This window comes from Lipotes vexillifer, unplaced genomic scaffold (genome assembly GCF_000442215.2).
Source record: "Lipotes vexillifer unplaced genomic scaffold, Lipotes_vexillifer_v1.1 scaffold1011, whole genome shotgun sequence".
In the NCBI taxonomy this organism is placed as follows: domain Eukaryota; kingdom Metazoa; phylum Chordata; class Mammalia; order Artiodactyla; family Lipotidae; genus Lipotes; species Lipotes vexillifer.
Genome location: NW_006787698.1, coordinates 293,443 through 303,665, shown reverse-complemented (window position 1 = coordinate 303,665; position 10,223 = coordinate 293,443). Strand labels below are relative to the sequence as shown.

Sequence of the window (10,223 nt, the reverse complement as noted above, 5' to 3'; positions counted from 1 at the left end):
GCCTGCGCGTCCGGAGCCTGTGCTCCGCAGCGGGAGAGGCCACATTAGTGAGAGGCCCGCATACCGCAAAAAAAAAAAAAAAAAAAAAAAAAAAAAAAAAAAAAAAAAAAAATAGAGAGATTGGGATGGACACATACACACTACTATATATAAAATAGATAAATAATAAGAACGTACTGTGTAGCACAGGGAACCTATTCAATACTCTGTAATGATCTATATGGGAACAGAATCTAAAAAAGAGTGGAAGGGATTTCCCTGGTGGCACAATGGTTAAGAATCCTCCTGCCAATGCAGGGGACACGGGTTCCATCCCTGGTCCGGGAAGATCCCGCATGCCGCGGAGCAACTAAGCCCATGTGCCACAACTACTGAGCCCCCGTGCTGCAACTATTGAAGCCCGTGCGCCTAGAGCCCGTGCTCCGCAACAAGAGAAGCCACCGCAATGAGAAGCCCATGCACTGCAACGAAGACCCAATGCAGCCAAAAATAAAATAAATAAAAAAGAGTGGATATATGTATCTGTATAACTGACTCACTTTGCTGTACAGTAGAAACTAACACAACATTCTAAATCACCTACACTCCAATTTTAAAAAAAAAAGGAAAAAAAAGAATAAAAAGTTACAAGCAAAACCCACGACCACTCGGTTATAGAAGGCAGAGCAGGCTGAGACACCATTCAGACATCTAAACCTGTACCTGCCTCTCCTTAGCTGTGAGACCCGGGCCAAGCCCTTTCCCACCCTGGTCCTCAGTTTCCCCACCCAACCTTTCTTCAGTCCTTCGATATGCTTCCGCTGGCTTCAGGGCCTTTGCACGTGCTGCTCTCTCTGCTTGGAATGCTTGACCCCTACCCCCAGCCTCTTTCCCCTGTTCATACCTCTTCATCCTTCAGAGCTCAGGGTCAGCGCCTCCCCCAATGTCCCCAACCCAGTCAGACCCCACCTGGCGCTCTCCAGGTGCCAAGAACCCAGCTGCAATTTTTCATTGGTCTGTGAGGTTATAAGGGACCGCCTGTCTCTGCGCCAGACTGTGAACACCCCACAAGGGCGGCTCTCCTGTTCTCCACGTGTCCCCAGAGTCTCACCCAGGGCCTGGCATACAGTCAGTGCATATCAGTAGAATGAAAGAATGTGGAAGCAAGGCAGGTAGATGGATCGTCTCCAGGCTGCCCTCTCTCAGCTAGGGTCCACAAGTACCCACAGAAGAGCAGGAGGTGCAGGAAGATGCCGCAAGGCAATGGCAGCAGGAGGGGGCTGTGGGCACAGGGTGAGCACCCGGACACACCCAGGGCAGCTTGAGGATCCCAGCCAGGAAGGGATCACTGAGCTCGAAGGAATAGAATTGTGGGTTGTCTGGCATCAGACAGAGGTGCTTATGTTGAGCTGCAGCTGGACGCTGTATAAGGAGCTGTACTCATTTCTCCCAGAACGAAGAGGACAGAGCCTTGACGAAGCCATGTCCCTGACCCCAGGGCTGCACAGCCAGGCCACTATCCTGCAAACACTGAACTACTGAAAAGGGAGAGGAACCCTCTGCAGCTGGGGAAACTCACTTGAAATTCACATTTGCAGCTGCAGTCAGCTCCACTGTCTCAACAAGGCTTGGGAGAGGAGGGTCTCTTTTATGGGGGAATGGGAAAAAGGAACCAGAGTGAACAAGGTACAGGCTGATAAGAATGATGCTGAGGGCAGCAAGTCCCGTGGGCAGCCCTCCACATCTAGACAGCCTGGCTCAGCTGCCTCGCAACTCATACCTCATCGAATTCTCGCAGCAACTTCGTGAGCCAGGAATGATTGTCCCTATTTTACAGATAGGAAAACTGAGGCACAAAGATGCTCGAAGAGCTGCCCAAGGTGGGCAAGTGAGCCCACTGGAGAATTGGAATCTGAACCCACAGCTGTCAGGTTCCACAGCTCATACGCTCTTGGTTCCGCTGTGTTGCTTGAAATAAAATTAGAGTGAGCAAGGTGAGTCCTGTGCTGTCATCAGAGAAATTTTTATGTCCAGGAAGGGTTGGGGTTTGCCACCCGGGCAGGCAGGGTTGAATCAGAAGGTTCTCAAAGTCCAGACGGAGGCACGCTTTGGTCTCGGACAGGGGCCAGAGTTCACGGGACCACAGGGTAAATTATGCTGACACTGGTTGGAGATGCCTCCAAACCCCGGGTGTTTGGTGCTGGAAGGAACCCACAGAAATCATCCCATCTGTTTCCACCTTTTCCATGGGAGGAAACAGATCTCCCATGCTGGGAACGAGGGACAGCTCCCCAAGGTGGCTCTTGCCCATTCTGGAGCATTCCTAGCCACATCAGGAGCCCCTGATAAAAACAGTCCTTAATTCGCCCAAACTGCCAGGTCCAGGTGTCATGAGACCCCTTTCTACAAATCCAGGCATCAGCACTCCTTGTATTGAGTTAAAGAGAAAGACTTATAAGAGGGAATGTAGAACGAAGAACATTTTAACAGTGAAAGAACAGGAGATCGGCTCCAATGAAGTCGCCGTCTCTTTCCCGAAATACTTGTCTTCCTGAAGACAACGGTACTGCGCAGACAAGAGATTCTCAGCTATTCTGAGGTGGGGCATCTATCGCTTTATTTTTTAATTTTATTTATATTTGGCTGCATTGCTGCGCATGGGCTTTCTCTAGTTGTGGCCAGCGGGGGCTACTCTTCGTTGCGGTGGACGGGCTTCTCATTGCGGTGGCTTCTCTTGTTGTGGAGCATGGGCTCTAGGCACATGGGCTTCAGTAGTTGCAGTACGTGGGCCCAGTAGTTGGAGCTCGTGGGCTCTAGAGCACTGGCTCAGTAGTTGTGGCACATGGGTTTAGTTGCTCCACGGCATGTGGGATCTTCCCGGACCAGGGATCTAACTTGTGTCCTTGGCATTGGCAGGCGGATTCTTAACCACCGCACCACCAGGGAAGTCCCCATCTATCGCTTTAAGAATCATAAGGATGTGCCTGAAACATCGACACTGAAAATGACTAGACTGGAGAGAGGGCTAAAGATTCTCAAATGAGGGGGTGATCCCCTTGACATCACAGCTTCTCCTGGGACAGGTCGACAGGAAGCTCCAGACCTCCCCCATCAGCCCATTTTCCTTTTGAATGGGCCGGCTGGCCGTACAAAGCATGCACAGATTGAACCATTTGAGTCCAAAGAGTCTACTTTAGACTCAAACCTGCACCCCTTTCATGCCTGTCCATCATCCTTGTTCTGTCCTGGGCACCCTCACCAACTGAGATCCTTTCCAAATTCTCTTTTCCAGGGTGAATATGCCCAGTCCCTTTGACTCTTCCTTCCTAGATGGTTATGCAACTAACTCTTGGGCATCATCTCCTGTGGGTAAACTCCTTGCATTAAAGTGGAAGGGAGAGGGAATTCCCTGGCGATCCAGTGGTTAAGACTCTGCACTTTCACTGCCATGGGCACGGGTTCGATCCCTGGTTGGGGAACTAAGATCCTAAGATCCTGCAAGCTGGCCAAAAAAAAAAAAAAAGGGGGGAGGGAGATGAGCAGTTGCATCCAGCCAACGAATTAAGGGGAGCCTGTGCTGACTATATTTTCTCTTACCCAACGCCTCGCCAGAGGAGAATACAGAGAGACAAGTATCTCAGCAGTGGGCACACACAGCTTGCTTTCTACAATTTTGAATTCGTACCAATGACCGTCATCCATTCACCCAATATCCACTGAGCATCAGCTGTATGCCTGTGATCAAACCAAAGGCCCCTGCTCTCGTGGGTTCCATGGTGGGGAACAGACTGTAAACAAGTATGTGAAATACTCAGCATATTCAATCGTATAAAGCCCGAGCGCCTAGAGCCCATGCTCCGCAACAAGAGAAGCCACCTCAATGAGAAGCCCGCACACCACAATGAAGAGTAGCCCCCACTCGCCGCAACTAGAGAAAGCCCGCGCGCAGCAACGAAGACCCAACGCAGCCAAAAATAAATAAATAAAAAATAAAAACAACAACAACACGACACATATGTATTTTCTTACGAATCTAGACAAAGAAGTCTGAAATCAGTTTCACCGGCAGGGCTGGTGCCTCCTGGAGGCTCTGGGGGAGAATCTGTTTCCATGCCTTTTGTTTTGTTTTGGCTGCGCCGGATCTTAGTTGCGGCACGCGGGATCTTCATTGCCACATGCGGGATCTTTAGCTGTGGCATGAGGGATCTAGTTCCCTGAACAGGGACCGAACCCGGGCCCCCTGCATTAGGAGTGCAGAGTCTTAACCACTGAACCGCCAGAGAAGTCCCTGCCGCAGGGCTTTTAAGGGGTATGACAGGGTCCCTCTGGCTGCTGCAGGTAAAAACACGCTGTTACCTGAATTCATGGGAACCCAGGTAAGAATATTGTAACTGCCCATGAGATGGTTTTAGAAGAATGTTTAGAATTCTTATGATAGTGTGGGAATGAGAGCTATTTTGGCACTTTGGGCAGGGATGAGCGGGGTAGGGAGGTGGGAAATCAATCTTAAATAATTCAGCAAATATCAATTATGCTCTTGGCCCGGTCAACTGGGGTGTCTCTGCCTCACACCTGGGAGCAGCATCGGGCCCACTCCTTCCACGTCTGACACGCACACCTAGGGAGCTGTACCTGGGCAGAGTTTCGTCCTGCCATTCTTCCTTCACGTCCACGTTTTCCATCCGGAGCGTGGCTTCAGTGGTCCCCATGGGAGCTGGAAAGCAAGGACCGACTTGAAGCAAGGATGAATCCTGAAGGAGGGCAGTGGATGGAGGTTTTACTGGACAATCATCATAACGACAATTCCCCACTCACACACAGAACTTCAGAGGTGGATCTGCAAAGAGCTCTTGTGTCCATTGTCTTATTGAATCATTGCCCAGCCCCATGAGGCTTCTCCATTTCACCAGTGAGAAAACAGAGGCATAGAAAGCTGAACACCCATGTGGGTCTGGAGTTTGAAACCAAAGGAGGGGCTGAGCCTCCAGCTAAAAGCACCCCCCCTTGGAAGCTCTGAAATCCATCCTCTGCAAGGTTCACCATCCCTCCCTTACCTTGGACTTCAACTAGGAAGCAATAAATCCAATTAAAGTCATTTAGTGTTAATGACTGATATAATTAAGCTTCCTTGCTGGGATTGACATTCAGACAAGACCTGGTTAATGCCAACCCACCTCTATCTGCTGCAGCCCACCTGTCCCCTCCCCTCCCCCAACGAAGAAGCAAGTCCTGACAACTGACCCTAGGACTGAAAAAGGAAGTGTGGAAAGTGCCTGGGGCTGGAAATCAGGATCATCATTTGTACCAACCACAAAATGCCAGTTTTGTTTTTATCGTAGCCAGGAAACAGCTGGGGGCAAGGATGGGGTGGAGGCAGCACTTTAGGTGGGGCTTGAGTGCTGGGCTGTCTGGGAGTGTGGTGAGAACTGCTAAGGGGGACTGAATTTGGGTCTACCCTGGGGCATGGCAGACTTTCGCTGTCTCAATTTCCCTGCCTGTAAATGAAAGAATTGGTCTAGAAAGGATCTCTATGATCCCTTTGGGCATAACCCCCAGGATCTTATGACTCAACTAATAGTGCAGGTTCTGAGCTTTTAAGCCAGTGGTTCTCAACTGGCGATGATTCTGCCTTCCCCCACCAGACATCTGGCAATGTTTGGAGGCATTTTGGGTTGTCACAAGTGCGGGGGTGGAGGTGGGGGGAGGGGGGCGGTGTGCTACTGACATCAAGTGGGTGGAGACCAGGGATGGTGCTCAGTTCCTTACAATGCCCCAGATGGTACCCCATGACCAAGAATGATCCGGCCCCAAATGTCCATAGATCTGAGATTGAGAAGTTGTCAACCTCACTTGCCAGCACCTAAGGTCCCGCCTCCAGCCCCACCCCCCTCCCCACTCACTGCGGCTGCCCCTCTGGAGCTGGTGGGTGGCTCTTAGTTTGGGTGTGTCTTCCAGAGACCCTCGCTGGACCTAAGCCCCTGTGGATGGAGGGTCTGCATTTGGGATTGGGGCTCAGAGGGAGCGGGAGACAGGTGAGGGCCAGGCAGGGGGGACGGGATGTCTGAAATTCGACCCTCCCCCACTTCAGTGAGAGTTTCTCACTCCATTCTTGTCACTGCCCTGAATGTCGTCATTCATTCATGGAGGAGGGAAAGTAAGACGCAGTACGGAAAAGAGAGAGAGAGAGAGATGTCTTCCTGATGCTGTGGGCAACAACTGCCCAGGAACTTACTGCAAGGGAAAGTTCCCATCAATGGAAATTCATTTCCTTTCTGAAGGGAGTGGTCTTTGCGTCCGTTTTCCTTATCCTGAGCTGGGTGTGACCTCAACCCCCAGAAAGGACCACCCACCTCCACCCCACCCACAGCTGAGACTGGGGCCACACATGTTGGCCCAACGATCCTCTAAATGAGGGGTGTGGGTGGGTGACCGCAGGGCCCCGGACGCTCCCGCCCTCTGATCCCGACTTCACGTTCGAGGACGGCAAATAAGGCAGAGGGGGAGCTGAGAGGCGTGCCTTCCCGCTGTGGTGCCGAATTATCAGCACATCACATACAAGTTCAGACAGAGGAGGAGGAATCTCTATCTTCAACTATTTCCCTTCCTCCCCACCCCATAGGCAAGCTTTTACGTACACATCTATCAAATCCTTTTCCAAATCCGCTCACGGCGTTATAAATAGGAAATGCACAGAGGTGGGACGTGTACATTTCGGTCTCTCAGGAAGCGTCCCAGAGAGGGGCTGAGGGTTTGAGCTGCCTAATCTCTAAGCACGTCCCGGAAATGGTGCAATCCTCTGCCATCCAGGTGAACGGTGGGCATGGGAGGTGAACTGTGGGGGTGTGTGTGTGGGGCGGATGCTTTTCTCAGCGTGGGGTAAAATGGAGCTGGTAGCATCCCAAGAATCACAAGACCCTGGTTCTCTGCTCCCACCCGCCCCATCTGCCAGAAGGGGGTTTGTAGCAGCAGATACCTGCGGACAATCTTCCTCGGCAGGGCGGGGAGAAAGAAAGTGGATTCACCTCCGCGTGAGTCCCGGCTACCTCCGCGGCCTCTCCCGGTTACGCGCAAACAAAGAAGAGCCTTGGGCGGATGCAGCCGGGCATCCCTCCCCTTCAGAGCATCCGAGGAAGATGCACTCTGGCGCGGACTCCGCATCCAAGGAAGGTCACCCAGGGCAATGCGACGGGCGCGGATGGGCGCTTTTGCCCACGGGTGGGGAACAGCTTGCAGTCAGCGGTCGGCTCCCCCTCGCTCGGCTGCGGCTGCGTCCCTGGTCCTCGTGCCTCCGAGGTATTTTCTTCTTGCCAGCTCGCAGCTGGCGGAGGCTCGGCTTCCTTAAGACAGTTAATTATGCTGCTTTTGTGTGCAGGGTGGGTGGATGGGGGCAGGGCTGACCAAAAAGCACAGCCCCCTGCCAGAATCGGTGCTCTCCATTGGCTGAGAGGGGAGCATTTCCAAGCGCCTCACCAGGGGCAGAAGCGGAAATGATTTCCTGATGGCGCATCACAGATTTAAAAACAAAACAAGGAACAAATAAATAAGTGGCAGCGATGGCCTCATTCCTTAGATTAAGAGGGAGGGAGGAAATAATATCCTCATGGACCCATTTCATGGGTCCCTCAGCCGACCACTTACGATGAGCCATGGGCCGAAGACCGGGCTGGGTGCTGGGGAGACAGAACCTTCTCAGACACATTCGCTCGGGGCCTCCGAGGGAAGGGCGCCCCCTGCAGGTGTGCGTGCGTCAGCCCCGCCCTGGAAGACCATAGAATGGTATAGAGTTAAGAGTGCACCCTCTGAAATCAAACCATAAGTGGATCGGGACACTGGCTCAGCCACTAGCTGGGGACTTGGTTGGGTAAGTGATCATACTTCCTGGACCTCAGTTTCCTCATCTGTGAAATGGAAACATTAGGGTACTGGCCTTTCGGCATTTAATGAGGTGATGCAGGGAGGGTGCTTGGCACAGTGCCGCAGCATGAGAAAAGTTATATGCGTGTTTTTTGCTGTTGCTGTTTTTATTTTTAGACTGGTAGCAGGTTGAATGGTGCCCCCCCCCCACCACCAAAGATATGTCCATGTCCTAACCCCTGGAACTTGTGAATGTGACCTTATTTGGAAAAAAGGGTCTTTGCAGATGGAATTAAGTTAAGGATCTCCAGATGAGATCATCCTGGATTTAAAATGTGCCCTAAATCCCATGACAAGTGACTTCATAAGAGAAGAGAAGGGGAGGGCACATCATGTGAGATCAGAATGATGCATCGACAAGCCAAGGAATAGGGAGGGTTGCCAGTGACCACCGGAAGCTGGAGAGGCACCAAATGGATTCTCCCTCGCAGCCCCCAGAAGAAGCCAGCCCTGCCAATACCTTGATTTCAGACTTCTGGCCTCCAAAACTGTGAGAGAAAAAAAAAAAAAGCTGTTGTTTTGAGCCACCTAGTTCGTGGTACCTTGTTATGGCAGCCACAGGAAACTAATATCAATACATGATCCTAAGTAGGAATGGATTCCTGTTGTTACCTCCTGCTCCTCTTAATCACTGTGATGGTTTTCGCCTGTTCCGTGAATACATCAGGCTCATTCCCACCACAGGGCCTTTGCACAAGCTGCTCCCTCTGCCAGGTATGCTCTTCCCCCAGATGTTTGCATTATTCAGGTGTCAGCTCAGAAGTAATCTCCTCAAAGAGGCCTTTCCTAATCTCACCGCCTACCTTGCCTCTCACTCCATCATCTTCCATCCCATTATCTAGTCTGATTTGTTTTTCAGTTTAAAAAAAATTTTTGTTTCTTTTTTACTGTGGTAAAATACACATAATGTAAAATTTACCATTTTAACCATTTGAAAGTGTATAGTTCAGTGACATTAAGTACATTCAGTGTTGTGCCACCATCAGCACTGTCTAGTTCCAGAACTTTTTCATCACCCCAAATGGAAACCCGTACCCATTAAGCAGTCTCTTACGTCTCCCTTCCCAGCCCCTGGCAACCACTAATGCACTTTCTGTCTCTGTGGATTTGCCTGTTCTGGATGTTTCATATAAATGGAATAATCTACTATTCCATCTTTTGTGTCTGGCTTCTCTCACTGAGCATAATTTTTCAAGGATCATCCACATTGTGATGTGTGTCAGTGCTTCATTCATTTTTATGGCTGAATTCATATATATCATTGTATGCATGTGCTACTTTTTGTTTATTCATTCACCAGTGGATAAACAAAAAGTGTTTCTACATTTTGGCTGTTGTGAATAGTGCTGCTATGAACATGGGTGTACATGGTTTTATTTGAATCCCTGTTTTCAGTTCTTTGGGGTATATACCTGGGAGTGGCAATGCTGCGTCATACACTAATTCTATGTTTATGGTATTGAGGAACCTGATGAGTCTTTTTTCATAACACTTACCACTATTTGAGATTATTTACTTGTTTCTTTGTTTATTCTAGGACACCCGCCCCCATTGGAATAGAAATTTCAAAAGAGACTTGGTTGGTTTTGTACACTGTAATGTGCCAGGGCAGTAGCACGCATCACAAAGGAGATGTTCGGGAAATGCAGGTAGAATGCACAGACGCTGGCTCCCCTTGTGGGTCTCAGACAACACTCTATTCACGTGGCTACCCCACTCACTGCATCAGGGTCGGTCCCCCTCCAAGCCAAAGGCATAGAGGCAACCGCCCTAGGCAGGGAAGGAGAGCCCAGAGACTCCACAAGATTTGGACTTTGCACCTCTTGTCTGGAGGATGTGGCGCTCTGGGAAGAGACACTGAGCAGGAAATCCAGGTTCGTTCTAGTACTGGGCACTGGGGTCCGAAACTTGAGTAAGACTTTGCTTTCGTAGAACTCCCACTCGGAGAAGCAGATGGGCAAGGGAGTCTGGGCTGACATCTTTGGAGCAGAGTGGCTTGGGGGGCACATGGGGAGATTTCTCAGAGTGGGGCAGGGGTGGTGACTGTGTGGGTTGGGCGCTGAGGAGTGAGTAGGAGTTGGATGGGTGAAGAAGGGGGAGAAAAGCATTTGGAACAGAAGGACATTTGTAAAGCAGCAGCTCTTCCTCCCTGAGAGTGCGCTGGGAGCTGTCCGTGGTGCTGCAGCCCTCCACCGAGCCGCTGCAGGAACCAAGATTGGCTCTCGTCTGGTTTATCGTTAATGGTGGTTATATATATTAATATATACGTATAACATAAAGTTTGCCATTCTAATCATTTTTTCTTTTTTTTTCTTTTTTTTTTTTTTTTT

General features: G+C 50.4%; 1 protein-coding gene across 1 annotated transcript in view; it reads right to left on the bottom strand.

Annotated features, from left to right (window-relative positions):
- The window catches only part of ATCAY (ATCAY kinesin light chain interacting caytaxin), a 37,965-nt gene extending 30,828 nt beyond the window's left edge, over positions 1-7,137 (bottom strand). The window contains 3 exon segments of the mRNA XM_007460509.1: positions 4,612-4,700; positions 4,702-4,730; positions 7,002-7,137. Coding sequence (XP_007460571.1) covers positions 4,612-4,700; positions 4,702-4,730; positions 7,002-7,137 — 254 coding nt within the window.
- Between the last annotated feature and the right edge of the window lie 3,086 nt (positions 7,138-10,223).